At 38.7% G+C, this 17,429-nt stretch overlaps 1 protein-coding gene across 1 annotated transcript; it reads left to right on the top strand.

The window, feature by feature from the left end:
- The first annotated feature begins 8,956 nt into the window (after positions 1–8,956).
- On the top strand, positions 8,957–16,288 carry LOC126590307 (pleiotropic drug resistance protein 2-like). The gene is made up of 20 exons (XM_050255792.1): positions 8,957–9,625; positions 9,849–9,969; positions 10,066–10,154; positions 10,357–10,441; positions 10,550–10,840; positions 10,924–11,014; positions 11,281–12,181; positions 12,302–12,462; positions 12,614–12,717; positions 12,833–12,992; positions 13,082–13,159; positions 13,291–13,412; positions 13,523–13,855; positions 13,981–14,271; positions 14,360–14,443; positions 14,543–14,676; positions 14,782–15,009; positions 15,140–15,311; positions 15,418–15,672; positions 15,790–16,288. The coding sequence occupies exons 1-20, from the start codon at positions 9,246–9,248 to the stop codon at positions 16,057–16,059; spliced, it is 4,350 nt and encodes a 1,449-aa protein (XP_050111749.1). The 5' UTR covers positions 8,957–9,245; the 3' UTR covers positions 16,060–16,288.
- Positions 16,289–17,429: the final 1,141 nt, after the last annotated feature.

The raw sequence follows: 17,429 nt of genomic DNA, 5'->3' as shown, positions 1-17,429 counted from the left end.
TTCATGTTGCGTTGTCTTTATAGATCGTCGTTGGGATATCAAGGACAGGGTAAAGATCGTAGGAGTTTTGAATATGGCTCACAATTACTCTCAACCAAAAGCATTCTTGAGTTACTTCGTCTAAAGCGAGAATTTTAGCATGGTTAGACGAAGTGGCAACTAAGGTTTGTTTAGTTGACCTCTAAGAGATTGCGGTGCCTCTAACGGTAAAGACATAACCTGTTTGAAAGCGTGCCTTGTGCGGATCCGATAAGTATCCTGCGTTAGCATACCAACAAGGCGAGAATCAACTCGAAATATGGGGGTACGACATCACTCGAGGATCTGTAGGGACAGAACAAGCCCAAATCCTTAGTACCCTTAAGGTAACGGAAAATATCTTTAACACCAATCCAGTGTCCGCATGTTAGTGCATTTCTATATATAGCCAAAAGATTAACAGCGAAGGGGATGTCGGGTCTAGTGTATTGAGCTAAGTACAATAAAGCACCTATCGCACTTTCATAAGGAACTTCAGGCTCCAAAACTCTTCATCATCATTCTATGGACAAAAGGGATCTCGTTTTGCATCTAACGATTGAACGACCACATGAGTACTTGAAGGCACTTTATCCTCGTTAAAGCAACGCAACACCTTCTAGGTGTAGTTCAATTGATGTACTAAGATTCCATCCGAACAGTGCTCTATCTCGAGACAGAGATAGTATCGAGTCTTTCCTAGATCTTTCATCTCAAATTTTGACTTCAGGTGCGTGACAGTTCTCGCGAGCTCTTCAGGAGTTATGATGAGATTCATGTCGTCGACATAAACTACAACAATCACAAAACCAAAATGTGACTTCTTAATAAACACACAAAGGCATAGTTCGTTGTTCATATATCCTTGACTAGTTAAATACTCACTTAGACGGTTATACTACATTCTTCCAGATTGCTTCAAACCATAGAGTGAACGACTAAGCCGAATTGAGAGCGTGTTCCGGGGTTTAGAAATATTTGATCCAGTCAATGTAAGTCATTCGGTAACTTTCATATAAATTTTCGTATCAAGATCCCCATAAAGATACTCAGTTACTACATCCATTAGCTGCACACTTAGTTTTTCGGAAACTACCAAATGATGAGGTAGCAAAAAGTAATCACATCCATAACGGGTGAATAAGTTTCGTCATAGTCAATCTCAGGGCATTATGAGAAGCCTTATGCAACAAGACGAGCTTTGTAACGCACAATTTTGTTCTTCTCATTACGCTTTCGAACAAAAACCCACTTGGAGCTAATAGGCTTTACATGTGAAGGAGTAGGAGTTATAGGTCCAAACACCTTACGTTTCACCAGCGAATTGAGTTCAATATGGATTGCTTGTTTCTAGTTTGACCAATCAGTTCTACGTCGACATTCATCAATGGAACGGGGTTCAATGTCATCGCTCAACATGATCTCAATGGCTACTGCATATGCTAATGCATCGTTGACGATCATCTCATTTCTACACCAAACATCATCCAAGTTAGCATAATGGACCAAAATCTCCCGATTCTCAGGAAGTGGATTCGTCTCTTCAAGGACGCTTCCGTAATCTAGAATTTCCTTGTGAGTTGGATCGAATGTGTAGGAGACAGTCAGATTTACAGTAGGCTCTTCAGGTGCCTGTGCTATGTGTTTCCTCTTCCGAGGGTGTGAATCCTTTGAACTTAGAGGTCTGCCACGCTTTTTTTGTAGGGGCAGATGATTGGCTAGCCGCTAATGTACGTGGATCGACGAAAGTGGCATCCCGGGCCTCTAGGAGGGAAATCCGTCGTACATTTGCTACATCCATCTTTGCAGGCACATTCGCAGCTAGAATATGTGATCTTGCACTCGCACTGGATAGGTGAAAGCATCTGGCATGATCTAAGCTACGCTATGAAGATCTAATATGTGCTACACTTCAGTTTCAGACTGAGCGATGCACGGATATAAATGAGACAAAGTGGGAGTCGTCCATGATAATTCGCATCGTTTTTATCTCCCTCTAACAATGGGAAGTCTGTCTTATAGAAGTGACAATCCACAAAACGAGCGATAAATAGATCGCTTGTCAAAGGTTATAAGTAACGAATAATCGAAGGAGAATCATATCCGACATAGATTCCCATCATTTGCTGAGGCCCCATTTTTGTACATAAAAGCGGAGAGATTGGCACATAGACCGCATAACAAAAAATGCGTAGATACGATATGTCGGGTTCGTATCTGGTAACCAACTAAAGGGCGTTATATAGTTGGGTCGCAACATGCCTCAAGCGGACCAACATGGCTGCGTGCAATATTGCATAGCCCCAAGCAGCGATCTGGAGCTTAGTACGTATGACCAATGATCGAGCAATCATTTATAAGCGCTTAATGAATGCCTCTGCCAGGCCATTCTAGGTGTGAACATGGGATACTGGATGTTCAACTTCAACCTCAACCAACATACAATAGTCATAAAAAATTTTAGATGTGAATTCTCCAGCATTATCCAATCGAATAGATGTGATCAGATAATTAGGGTGTTGAGCCCTGAGGTTGATAACCTGAGCCAATAGTTTGGATAATGCGGCGTTCCTTATAGACAACAAGCACACGTGTGACCAATGTGTGGAAGCCTCAACCAAAACCATAAAATATCCAAACAGCGCACATGGAGGATGAATCGATCTATAAATGTCCCCCCTGAATGCTTTGTAGAAAAATAGGAGGACTAGAATGAATCTTGTCAAAAGAATGGTTAATAATAAGCTTTCTCATAGAGTAGGTTTGACATGCGATTCCTTGAATCGAACCTAAACTTCGGGTTCATGGAAGCCTGTGTGATGATTTGAGGATACGGCTCATCGGTATTCATCCAGGATGTACCAAACAATCATGACAAAGTGTAATTTCGTGTGCAGTCCCAGAGGTAGGTCCTACCACATAGTGGCTTTTTAAATGGCGTATGGTTGTAGTATACATACCACTCGAGATATGCTCCATCTTTTTTAGAATACACTTTTGGCCATATTCGTAGAAAGTGATGCATAGAAATTCAACTCCATTTTCTACATAGGTTTCAGCGTGGTAATTATTATCTCTTATATCCTTGAAACTCAACAACGTTCTTCTAGAACGCGGAGAATAGAGTGCCTCATCAATGGTCAAGATTGTACCATTGGACAACATTATACATCTCTTACCGTATCATTCGATAAGGTTGGATAAGCATGAGAGGGTTGTCAGAGGTGCATTCTTAGGTATGAAGTTAGTGAAATAGATGCGTTCACGTAAAACAGTGTGAGTGGTTGCACTATCTGCCAGACAACTAACTTTCCCACTAGTTATACCTAGAAATAAAAATTAATTTGAATCAGTCACATGCATAAAAGTTCTAAAAACAAATATCCATTCAAAATAATTTAAGTATTCAAGGATGGTAATTAATTAAAACTTAATATCCAAAAACAAATCACCAACAAATAATCCAAACATAAAGAAAACTTGTTCAAAATTAAACCAAAAAACAAGGGGGGGTCGGCCATTAGGTGCAATTCGGCCCCATTGTATAAATTTCAACTAGAAAATAGTTTATGTATAAGATTCTAATCTTCCATAAGGGTGGTATCCTCCTAAAAGTCAGAAACCTTCATCTTGGTACTCTCCAGTTCATCCATTTGCACAAAGTTTGATTCAAACTTCTTACGACTAGAATGATATTCAGTTACAAACTTATGGGGAGCTCAGAAAACACGGGACCAATGGTCATTTCAACCACAACAATAACACATGTTCACATTCATTGTTTCAAGTGCTTTGCCCTTATTCTTGAAGTTTAGGGTCCTGGGAGCGAAGGCATTTCTAGGTTCCGTTTCCTCCCATAAAACCACCCCTACCACGCATATTTTGGTGTTTTGATCATTTGTTGTGCTATAATGTGCTTCAGGCACAACAGTCGCCTAGTAGGTCGAGCTTGATGATTTTTCATCAACAATTGATTCTACTTTTCAGTGAGAAGTAAAACAGATATCAAATTCGAAAACTTAGTGAACTTCTAAGCCTTATATTATTGCTACGGGACAATATTAGTAGCAGAAAAGGTCGAATAGGTCTTCTTCAAGAGATCCTTTTCGGTCAAGGTCTCGTTACATAACTTGAGAAGTGTTCGGATTCGACAAACTTCAGAATTATATTCATTCACAGACTTAAAGTCTTCGAAGCATAAATGCTGCCAGCCATGTCTTGTTTCAGGCAAGAAGATGTCATTTTGGTGATCAAAGCGATCAGCCAAAGCAACCTAGAGTGCTCGTGGATCCTCCCCAGCAAGGTACTCGGTTTGTAATGCATTATGAATATATTTTTAGATGAAGATCATGGCAATGGCTTTCTTAGCTTTGCCAACCGGGTTGTCCATTTCATCTTCAATGGCGGGACATAAATGCTTTGCGGTGAGGTGGAGCTTTACATCTTGGACCCACTTGAGGTAGTTTCTTCCAGAGACCTCTAAAGCGGTGAAGTTGAGTTTGTTCAAATTCGACATGTTCCTATCACAAAATAAATGGACAAGATGTGGTTAGTGTAATTGAGAAAAAAAATCAATCCATTCACATAGGAGTAGAACATTCAGGTTCTAATAGACATGTATTTGTTTAAATTTGCATGAAAAAACTTCGAGTTTTCATGGGTGATGTATTTAAGGAAAACTTCAGGTTTTCAAATAAGGCATGTTTCTAAAAACTTCAGGTTTTGAAATAATTATGAATTTCAAGTTCATATGTTCCTGTAGACAAACACAAATATATATACAAAAATATGCAACAAGAAAATATGCAATAGAACTTTAGGTCTAGAATTATAATTGAATTAATTATTTGGACTTCGGGCCAAATTTAAAGTATGGGTGAAAAAATTAAAAAACTCAAATTGTTAAGCTCGAGGCCCAAAAAACATGGACCAAAGCCCACGGGTAAGCTGAGCAAGTTTGTATCGTGGTATAGGCCCAAAACTTGGGCTTAAATAGACAAGGGCTGATCAGGCCCCAAATAGAATTTGGGCTGCAAGCCCAGTAACAGAAAACGGGTTGCAAGAACCAAGTCCAAAAACAGAGGCCCAGATGGGCACTAATCAGATGCAGCGCAATGCAGGTGCACCGATGCACCGGCTGCAGGTTGGAATCTTGTGCATGCGGAACACTGATGCACCAGCACAGGGCTGGGATCCCGTGCATCATGGCTGCAAGGACACCATAGCCTTACGGGCTGGTGTCACGCTTTGGGTCGAGCCGTGGACTTTGGCTGCATCAGGCGAGCCCAATCTGAACAAATTTCCATTGCAAGTCGAGAAGGCCAACCCAATTGGGCTTGGGTTTCAGTGAAAAGAACACCCTCGCATCGTTGTGTGTGGTCACCGGGGACAAAGGCCGGCGTCACGTGCTTCATAAGGCCATGTTCTGGTCAAAATAACTCGATACGAGTCAAGGGTTTGACATGGAATTCAATGGTGTGACGGAGAAAAAAAAAAGGTGAAATCTTGATGTCTATAAACCAAAAACCCTCAGAATTCGAATTTGGGGTTTTCGAATCTTAGCCAAAATTAAAGTCAGCAACGACTGCAGGTCGTCAGGGATGGCAAGGCATGGCTGTAGGCCATGCGTGGGACATCATGAAGGGCATCGGAGTTTGGCAGGTGGACAACGTTGAAATGACGTCGTGGGTCTCGGTTCCAAAGGCGTGGAGCTTCTAGCTCCGGTGTAGGCTCGAGTAATGGGTTCAAAGAACCCTAAAAATTTACGATTTTTTTTTTCCAAATAATTCAATGTATATTTAATTAAATAATTTAATGAATGAACATATATTTGATGCAATTCATGGCAAATATCAATTCACATAATTCGACAATTATGGATATAATGAATACACAATTTATGTATAATCTAAAATTCGAAAACGTAAAGTTGGGTCATGCATTATGGTGAACGTTCATCCTATCAGGGTTGCAAAAATATCGAGATAAAAACCGTTGTTTTGAAAGAACTTGATTGTGTGATGATATTGATGAACTGATTTGATGTAGAAAACTTTCACATCAGATTCCTAAGTGCAGCAGTAGGAGCATCATGATAACGTGTTATGGCCTATATTTAACTGACAAGGAAGAGGGGGCCGGTGGCACAGAGAAAATAGAGAGAGAGAGATTTATTTGTAGGGTTGTGTAGATGATGTGTTATTCCCCTGCGCAGTGCCTTTATTTATAGTAATAAGGGAGAGAAGAAATCCTTCTCCTCCAAGGAATACAAGTCCTGATAGGAAAGAATAACTAGAATAAAATCTAATCTAGGATTTACACACACTTAAATAAGAAGTTTATAACAATATATGTGTGTGTGTGTGTATATATATATATATAATGTTATAACAAACAGAAATTAGAATCACAAGGTCATTTGGTAAAAGGCTAGCAAGTAAAGAAAGAATAGGTGAAACAAAAGGTGACAAGAGTAACTAGTAGTATAAAAGTCAGTACGCATACACTATGCAGTTCGACTTCGTACTGGCTCGTCAATGTGTAGGAGGGAATGACATAGTTCTTGATGAGTATAGTAGAAGCAATGAGATATAACTCTAGTTGCATGATATTTTCTCTACCGCTTCTTAAGTTGATGAATTTAGGCGATAAAACAGTCTTCCATCATCCAATTCACAGCTAAGAGTTTCTTCAAAAGAGCATTTCAAGATGCTTTAATGCCGGTTAAATAAAGGTCGTTGAAGCATTTGAAGGAAGGGTCGCCTGGAGCTCTTGCAGGTGAGCGAACCCTTATACCTTTTTAAAGCCTAAATGGTATCTTGATTATTGTCCTTCAAACTTATTGAACCCCAAAGCATTAAACCTTTACTTGATGCCATATCCGGATCTCCTATGCTCCAAACATGAACCTCAAAGTTGGAGTGGTTAACCTAGGTCTTGGACTCGATCCCTTGAACAGTTGATCTAAATCTTGGACTTGAGTCCTAAAACTCTAGGTATATATATATTAAACATGGAGAAAAATTGTGGGTCATACTCATGGTCTAAAATATCCATAATATCCTGATATTTCCATCGAAATTTCCGTGTTTTTGGACTACCGATATTTTTTTGGACTACCGATATTTCCGATATCATCGATATTTTAGACATTGCTAAGTCACTCATGTATCTTACCATACAATGTATAAAGCGTAAAATATTGTACTAATTCATTATATATAAACGGTTATGGTGTGTTTAAACTTATTTCATTAATTACTACATATTTTCTACACTCACAATGTTTGCCAGCTCGCTATATAATCAACTTAAATCAGTTATATCTATCATGCAATGCATTTCCTTCCAATTTTTTGTGATAAACTAATAGATAATTGACTAAATAAACATCTTGCAAAGTTTCAATAAAAATTTCCAAGTTTTTCTTACAATTTCCGTGGTTTTTATTCAATTTTTATCGATATCGATAATATCCCGATATTTCCATCGAAATTTTCGTGTTTTTGGACTACCGATGTTTCCGATATCATCGATATTTTATATGATATAAATATTTTAAGTTATATAAAAAAATTTGAAAAAAAAAAAGATTTGAATACGAAACGTGGGCAATAATCACCTACGAACAACTGTACAGTACGATGAGATGAATTTCACTAACTATTTTATTATAAGGATGGTAATTAAGATATTTTCGTTACTAATCACGTAGTAATCTCATTATTATATATCACATACAGAATTGAGAATGCTTGCCAACTTCCACACAAATTGTGGTGACTGGGTACCCTCTGCGCTGTCTTCCAATGATTAAGGGGAAGGTCACCGTTGACAGTAACCTAACAGAATATTCTCACGAGCTCAGTAATCGTTAATCGCGTGGATCCAATATCCTAACATTTTCCCACCAAGACAAGAAATAGCGTTTCATGTTATAAAATAAATTACAGACAGGAATGAGCATTTATTGTATTAATTTATTTTTTCCTCAAAGAAATGTTAATTATCGAGTACAACACTGCCTAGAATTTGTCAGCAAAATACAGCAGTTTTCCGATGTCAAAATTTACGGTCGCTGGAACATAGACTTCACACCCTCTGGTATAATGTAGCCCTACGCAAGGACCAAACACCCTCACTATAGGAAGAGAGACTCTTTTTTTGGGTTAAGGAGAAAGACTTATATGATATGACATGCATAGTTATAGCGTTTTGTGTCAATTATAATTTATATATATGTTTTTCTTCGTATAATATTGTATTATTAACAAGATGATGGTAAAAAGAGTGTTTAAGTGTAGTAGCCGATTGCCTCTCAGTACTATAGTCTGATGATATTTCTCTTCACTTGGAAGTTAAATGTCTTAGGTTCGAATCTCGTGGATAGCGAATTCGATACCAAATTAGACTATCTATTGTATGGCTTTACCGAACTCCCTCTTCTCTTAGTATAAAAATATCGATGTACTAAAAAAACAAATTGTAGTAGCCGTGACCATTTGTAAATACCTCTCAGATCACACCCCTCTGTGTTAAGTGCGTATTTGTTGAATTTTTATACCACGTCACTCTCGAATATCACCCTTTTGTGTCTAGTGCGGTATAGGTTTGAAATTTTTTAGTACAGACAACCAGACCCATCGTACAATAACATATCGTAGGCGCGAAGCATGGGATGGTGGAGTTGGTCATATCTGTGCCTCCGCACATTTGCCGAACCCAACAACGGCATGAACCGATGGAATTCGTCCGAGTTTTGACTAAGCATCCATCCTCAACCATCACAAGAAATTAAAATAATAATATTATCAATTAAAAATTAATGTAAGACAAAATACAGTTGGAGAGGGACGACTCTCTCTCTCTCTTCTTATTTGTCCTGCTGCGACTTTGCTAGTCTATATAATGCTGACCTACTTCCAATGGCAGAATTATCTCTTTTTTTCTCTCTCTCTCTCTGTCTCTCTCTCTCTCCGCATTTTTTCAAACTTCACCAAAAACCAAGAAGCAAAGTGTGAAGAGTTTTGACAAGACAAAGAATAAAAACAAAAATCCATTCGTTTATTGATCATCAAATTTTCAACTTGGTCAGTCCAAGCAACTTTGAACATAGGAGTTCAATCGGTTTTCTGAAACTGGGTTCGTCTGACTTGGTTGTGTTTGTCAAACCCAATCATTGAAATCTCGAGTTTCGAGTGATTTGGTCGTTTCCGGGAGTTAAAAAAATGGCGGCGGCGTTAGCCGGAGATGATCTGGCCAGGCAGTCGAGTCTGGCCAGGCAGTCGAGCAGCCGGCGGAGCTGGCGGTCGACTAGTGTTCGGGAAATGTGGAACGCGCCGGACGTGTTCCAGCGGAGCGGGCGGCAGCAGGCGGTGGATGAGGAGGAGGAGCTCAAGTGGGCGGCCATAGAAAGGTTGCCCACATATGATAGGATGAGGAGGGGGATGCTGAGGCAGGCCATGAGCAATGGGAGGTTTGTAACTGAAGAAGTCGACATCGCGAATCTTGGGGCGCAAGACAAGAAGCAGTTGATGGAGAGCATACTTAAGGTTGTGGAGGATGACAATGAAAGGTTCTTGCAGAGGCTCAGAGCCAGAAATGACAGGTTTGTGTTCTGTGTAGTTTGTTTGGTTGATGAGAAAATCAATAGGAAAAAAAAAAGTTGGATTTAAATTTTGGGGAAAAGGAAAAGAACTATGGTTTCGATCTGAAACTTATATTATTTTGATACAACAATATATTTACATAAGGGGTGGGGGAGTAAATTGATATCAAACTCGTTATCCATGAATTATTTTTGTAAATGTGTTTCTTGAATTTGGAAACAGGGTTGGCATTGAGGTTCCTAAGGTTGAGGTTAGATTCCAGAATATATCAATTGAGGGAGATGCATATGTTGGTACCAGAGCACTTCCAACTCTGCTCAATTCCACCTTGAACCAGCTTGAGGTATTGTCTCAAAGTCTTTTAATACCGAACCTTACTTCTTAGTATAACGCTTTGCTAGCGGATCTTAGATTTCTAAATTTGTATACTCGCGAACAGGGACTAGCTGGATTGATTGGACTCTCACAATCGAAGAAAAGAGTTGTCAAGATACTCGAAGATGTGAGCGGTGTTATTAAACCGTCAAGGTACGCTCATGTTTTGCATATCTAAAATCTTTACTGGACCGGTGTAAGTTTTATTTCATCAATGAAAGAAAAACTAGTTAATCATAAAAAACAAACTCATGTTCCTGTCAGAAGAAGACGGAAGCTTTCTTTTGGTATGCTTCTCAGGTGAAGTAGTTTTGTTTTTAAATTTCATCCCTAAGCTTATTGTTTTGTTTTACAGGATGACGCTGCTTCTTGGACCTCCGTCGTCAGGAAAAACAACACTGCTAAAAGCACTTGCTGGCAAACTCGATAAGGATCTAAGGGTTTGTCATCTTCTCTATCTCCTTACATTTGACCAGAGTTATCCAATTGATTAATGCGGGGTACATGTATACATTTTCGAATGTACTGACAAATTGTGTTATAAACAGGTAACTGGGAACGTGACCTATTGTGGCCATGAATTCCATGAATTTGTGCCTCAGAGAACTTCCGCTTATATTAGCCAACATGATCTTCATTATGGTGAGATGACAGTTCGTGAAACATTGGATTTCTCTGGACGTTGCCTGGGAGTTGGAACCAGGTATGATTTGCTGGTAGAGTTGTCTAGACGGGAGAAAGATTCAGGTATCAAACCGGATCCTGAAATTGATGCATTCATGAAAGCTACATCTATGGTTGGCCAGGAAACTAGTTTGATCACAGATTACGTTCTCAAGGTTTGTTGATTCAATCATAAGATTGCATTCTTGTTCTATCATTCTTATCGTACAAGGCTAACGTCTTTTAATTTTTCTGACAGATACTTGGACTTGATATCTGTGCTGACATTATGGTGGGTGATGACATGAGAAGGGGTATATCCGGTGGACAGAAGAAACGTGTAACTACTGGTATGTTACTGATGTCATTTGAGTTATTCCACGATATTACGCTTTCTATTTGTGTTTGGACATGTTTAAGATAACGACAGTATCATTTTTGCACGTTTAATGTTTCTAATATTTTGTATAAACTTAGGCACCAATCTGGTTTCTGTCAACTGGCACTTTTACTTTTAAGAAACTGTTGTTAGTCTTGCTTCGCATGACAGGAATGATAGTTAAGATACAAAACTATTACCTGGTATTCTAATCCGCAATGTCTATTGTGTATGCAGGAGAAATGTTGGTTGGACCTGCGAAAGCATTTTTCATGGATGAAATATCAACGGGGCTGGATAGTTCCACAACCTTTCAGATTGTCAAGTTCATGAAGCAGATGGTTCATATTATGGAAGTGTCAATGGTGATCTCTCTCTTGCAGCCTGCACCTGAGACGTATGATCTGTTTGATGACATTATGCTTCTTTCTGAGGGTCAGATTGTGTACCACGGTCCACGCGAGAATGTGCTTGAGTTCTTCGAATTTATAGGCTTCAGATGCCCTGACAGAAAAGGTGTTGCAGACTTCTTGCAAGAAGTGACATCAAAGAAGGACCAAGAGCAATACTGGTTTAAGAAGAACCAACCTTACAGATATGTTTCAGTATCTGATTTCGTTCGAGCTTTCCCCACTTTTCATGTTGGCCAACGTCTTGTGGAAGAACTAAGAGTTCCTTACGATAAAAGATCAGTCCATCCTGCTGCTCTAGTGACGGATAAGTATGGAATATCCAATATGGAGCTCTTCAAGGCATGTTTTTCAAGGGAATGGTTGCTGATGAAGCGTAACTCTTTTGTGTACATATTCAAAACTACGCAGATAACAATCATGGCTACAATTGCTCTGACGGTATTCTTAAGAACGGAAATGAAAGCTGGAAAAGCAGAAGATTCGGCAAAATTCTGGGGAGCACTGTTTTTCAGTCTCATTAACGTCATGTTTAACGGAATGGCAGAGCTTGCAATGACAGTTTTCAGGATTCCTGTGTTCTTTAAACAAAGGGATGCGTTGTTTTATCCTGGATGGGCTTTTGGCTTGCCCATTTCACTAACCAGAATCCCCATTTCACTGATGGAATCTGGGATATGGATTGTTTTAACATACTACACAATCGGGTTTGCACCTGCGGCCAGTAGGTAAGCTTCAATCTTATCAGTCATATCATTCTCGAAAGCCTTATTTTTGTGCTGCTAAATAAATTACGAAAGATATGCAATCAGGTTATTCTTCAATCTGACTTATGCATATGTGTTCAGGTTCTTCAAACAGTTTTTGGCTTTCTTCGGTGTACATCAGGTGGCACTTTCCCTTTTCCGTTTTATTGCTGCCCTTGGAAGAACAGAGGTTGTTGCAAGTACAATTGGTTCCTTTACATTGCTACTGGTGTTTGTCCTTGGAGGTTTTGTCGTCGCTAAAGGTTAGAAATCCTTCTCATTTCATTGTCGAAGTAAGCTAGGACATTTACAAATTTGATACCAGCACCGTACAGATTTCTAAATAATTGCATTGATGACTGATACCCCTTCCACGTGTTATCAAATGTTCACATGTCCCATCTCATTGTGCAGATGACATCAAGTCATGGATGATATGGGGCTACTATGTTTCACCTATGATGTATGGGCAAAATGCAATTGCTATCAATGAGTTTCTTGATAAAAGATGGAGTCAAGTAAGTTCACTGAAGCGTATATATAATTCTCACTATATCTTAATAATAATTATAACAGTTTCATATCTAAATCGAACTGGTTGAGCTTAATGAAAGTTTTAATCCCTTTGCACAGCCTGTCGTCGGTGCCTCTGAAAACACAGTTGGAAAGGTACTTCTGAGAGAAAGAGGACTGTTTACTACGGAGACATGGTATTGGACTTGTATTGGCGCGCTCTTCGGATTTACTGTTCTCTTCAATCTTCTTTTTATTGCTGCACTGACCTACTTAGATCGTAAGTTAATAATTTTCTACTGTCATGAGGTATTGATACCGAAATGGCTCAAGTGCTGATTATCTGTTTTATTATTATCTCAATTTCAGCTCTAAGTGAAACTAAAACTCTAATTGAGAATGATGAAGACTCTGAAGGGAATAAGAAGCGACGATCCAACCCAGAAGGTAAAAATATTATTTCTTGTGGATCCTAACCTGGATGTTTGTTTCTAAAAGATGGCACATGCTTTACATCTCGAAAAGTAGCCTCGCTATCAAATTATTCTCTTCATCTAATAAATAATGATCAATAACAGGTATTGATATGCAAGTAAGAAATTCTCAAGGAAATAATCAAGCCAAACGAGGAATGGTTTTACCCTTCCAGCCCCTCTCACTCGCTTTCAACCATGTGAATTACTATGTGGATATGCCTGCCGTAAGTACTTCTTTTCCTCCGAAGTTTGAAGTTCTAAACAAGCAAAGCCAGAATTTAATCATTTTCCAAAGTCATTTTGTTTAGGCTAACTTTCTTTGTGTCTTTACCAGGAAATGAAGAGCCAAGGGATTGAAGAGACCCGACTCCAACTTCTACGAGATGTCAATGGTGCATTTAGGCCTGGTGTTTTGACTGCATTAGTTGGTGTCAGCGGTGCTGGAAAGACAACCTTGATGGATGTCTTAGCTGGAAGAAAGACCGGCGGGTACATTGAAGGAAGTATTACCATCTCTGGTTACCCAAAGAACCAATCCACATTTGCTCGAGTCAGCGGTTACTGTGAACAAACTGATATTCATTCACCATTTGTTACTGTATATGAGTCTCTCCTATACTCTGCCTGGCTGCGTCTTGCTAAAGATGTCAAGACCGAAACACGAAAGGTATTTTCCTGATTTTCCATTGGTAAATACTTTTAGCAACTCTAGCATTTATTCTCTTCATAAATTGTTCCATTCCCATAAATATATGCTGAGTCTCATTTATCTATTTTCTTTCCACTCTGCAGATGTTTGTTGGTGAGGTTATGGATTTAGTTGAGCTTAACCCATTGAGAAATGCTTTAGTTGGACTTCCGGGAGTTGATGGACTTTCAACTGAACAGAGAAAGAGGCTCACTATTGCTGTAGAATTGGTTGCCAACCCTTCCATCATCTTCATGGATGAGCCGACCTCAGGTCTTGATGCTAGAGCAGCCGCCATTGTTATGCGTACTGTAAGAAACACCGTGGATACAGGACGAACTGTTGTTTGCACAATTCACCAGCCTAGCATTGACATTTTTGAAGCTTTTGATGAGGTACAAACTGATTTTTCAATCTGTGACCAGTATAATTTTTCATTATTTCTCTTACGGTATTTCACCTTGATTTCATTTTGCCTTGCAGCTTTTCTTGATGAAAAGAGGAGGGCAGGTGATTTATGCCGGTCCTCTAGGTCGCCAGTCTCACAAACTTGTTGAATACTTTGAGGTAAGTTTCTACTTGAATCACTCCGGTCAATTTCCTGTAATCCAAAATGCATTTTACTCTGCGAGATTAATTGTTTGACTAATACAAAATATCTTGCAGGCTATTCCAGGGGTTGCAAAGATCAAAGAGGGTTACAATCCAGCTACCTGGATGTTGGAGGTCAGCTCGGCTGCTGTTGAGGCTCAAAATGATGTGGACTTTGCAGAAATATTTGCGAACTCTCATCAATATAGGTAAGTTGCATGCAGCTGTGTTTTCTCTTCATTTCTATCGTTGTTATCCACTTGTCTGTGTGGACTAATTTATTTTTTTTCATCCCTTTTGTTTCGTTTGTTCAGGAGAAATCAAGAACTTATCAAGGAACTAAGCATGCCAGAACCAGGCTCCAACGATCTTTATTTCCCTACCCAATACTCCCAAAGCTTTGTAACACAATGCAAGGCATGCTTCTGGAAACAACATTGGTCGTACTGGAGAAACTCACGATACAATGCCATTAGGTTTTTCATGACAATCTGCATCGGAGTATTATTTGGTGTTATCTTCTGGGGCAAAGGAGACAAGATGTAAGTTCAAGAACTTTATTTTCAGCTTGATCTTTCTCACACATTTTTCTTTGAAATGTGATTCAGTTGCATGTTTTCTCCAAACATTGCTACTTATACAATGTTTAACTTTATATATTCTTGTGAACAGACACAAACAACAAGACTTGATCAATCTTTTGGGAGCTACCTATTCTGCCGTCCTTTTCCTTGGAGCTAGCAATGCATCTGCTGTGCAATCTGTGGTTGCAGTTGAACGAACAGTTTTCTATCGTGAAAGAGCAGCTGGAATGTATTCAGAGTTGCCTTATGCATTTGCTCAGGTAAGTTATTGAAAGCCATACATGTTTATTATGTGCTTGATTTTGTACAATCATTAGAATTTTGTATCTTTGTTATTGACATATATTGTAAATTGGTGTGTTGTAGGTGGCTATTGAGACAATTTACGTTGCAATCCAAACCTTCATCTATTCCTGCCTTCTGTTTTTCATGATCGGGTACACTTTCAAGGTGGAGAAATTTTTGTACTTCTACTACTTCGTCTTCATGTGCTTTACCTACTTCTCTATGTACGGAATGATGGTTGTTGCCCTGACTCCTGGCCATCAAATTGCTGCAATTGTTATGTCATTCTTCTTGAGTTTCTGGAACTTGTTCTCAGGCTTCCTCATTCCCAGGCCGGTACGTCATTTCAAACTCGATTGTTCTTCTCATTTCGAGTTCTTTTAAATGCTATTTACCTTGTTACAGATCATCTCTATTACTGTTGTATACCTAATATAAATCTTAATACTGCAGCTAATTCCTATCTGGTGGAGGTGGTACTACTGGGGTTCACCCGTTGCCTGGACAATTTACGGTATCTTCACATCTCAAGTTGGTGACATGAAGACCGAGGTCAGTAGTCCAATTCAAGAACAACAAAGAATTGATGTATTCCTCAAGAGCTACTTAGGTTTTGACTACGATTTTCTGATCCCTGTTGTCATCGCTCATCTTGGTTGGGTCCTCCTCTTCTTCTTCGTCTTTGCCTACGGCATCAAGTACCTTAACTTCCAAAGGAGATAAGAAATTTCACTGTAACTTCAAAATGTTAAATAGATAGTTGAGTGTACAATATTACAGTTAAAGTTAGAGAGACAAAATTTGTCCTCTCTTTTTGTCGTGTTTTTTGTTTTTGGTTTCATACATTTTGTGTAATTTTGTTTGGCTTTGGATACATTTTTCATTTTAGTTTTGTATAGCTACATTGTTTTCTTGAATATTAAATGGAAGAAGCTCTGTGATTGTTCTTTAATATTGACGTAACGAATACAAAATTTATTCAACTGAAGAACTCGATAGATGCCGAATTGAGATGAACAAGAAACAACAGATTTACAGACGATTTTGATAAACTTGAGCTTTGTAGTTGCCACTAGAAAGCAGCAATTTCAGTGCCTTCGTTTTTTGTACAATGAAAAAATAAATAATATACTTTATTTTTTTGAAAACTCAGACCATAGCCGGTATATGTTTCATAGGCTTGAGTTAGTCTGAGATTGCCACAAGACAGTAGCATCAACATTCTCATCATTGCAGTAGAGAAAAGGGTGCTGCTCAAACCCTTATTCTTTCAAAACTTGTCTCGCAAGCAACACGAGCTTTTTGTTGCTTAATTCAGCCTCCTGATCCTTCAACACCATTTGAACCTCCTTTCCTCCCCTCATCTCACACTTTGTTTTATGTCTTATTATTTCTATATAAAAAAAATCAATAAAAGATGTTGACATGACATAATTATAACCATTCAAATAGGATGTTTCGAACATGCTGAGGACTTGGGTGCCTCCAACATGCTGACTGAAATAAGGCCCAAATATATTATATGACTAGATTTTGAGAAGATATTTTCTAGGCTTTGTGTTGTGACACAAACCTTTATAAATATTTACGCACTTTGGGTGTGCTGGTTCAAGTGTGCACTTTTATTAAAAAAAAAATAAAATAAAGAGAGTTTTCAAAAGTGAGCTTTTAAAGGGACTTCTAAGAAAGTATTTTCGCAAGAGAGGAGATATTAGATTTCTCATCCCTAACATCAAAATTGGCCTCTAACTAGAGTGTGCTTGCTTATCGCTTCTCTGTCAATTTCATCACTCATCTTGTTTAGAAGGTGTAGAGAGATCGTTTGGGTAAACAACCCTGAAGGTCAAGGTAGAGCTTAAAAAGGTGATGGTCTTGTTCCTCTTATCTCCTTTTATTTGATCCGTCAGAAAATAATTTTTAAAGATTCATTGTCCGGAATTTTGATTTGTATATTTTTTTCTAAACCTCGACAGTATGAGAAGAATTTTATTGATATTGAAAAAATTGTACACCTAGTCAAGAGGGACATAAACCTAACCCCTCGTAATAGAAGAAAAAAGGATAAAAAAAATACATGAAAATGAGTGTTGTGA

Source organism: Malus sylvestris, chromosome 11 (genome assembly GCF_916048215.2).
Source record: "Malus sylvestris chromosome 11, drMalSylv7.2, whole genome shotgun sequence".
NCBI classification, from domain to species: domain Eukaryota; kingdom Viridiplantae; phylum Streptophyta; class Magnoliopsida; order Rosales; family Rosaceae; genus Malus; species Malus sylvestris.
Note: the sequence above shows the minus strand (reverse complement) of the source record. Positions and strands in the feature narration are given on the sequence as shown.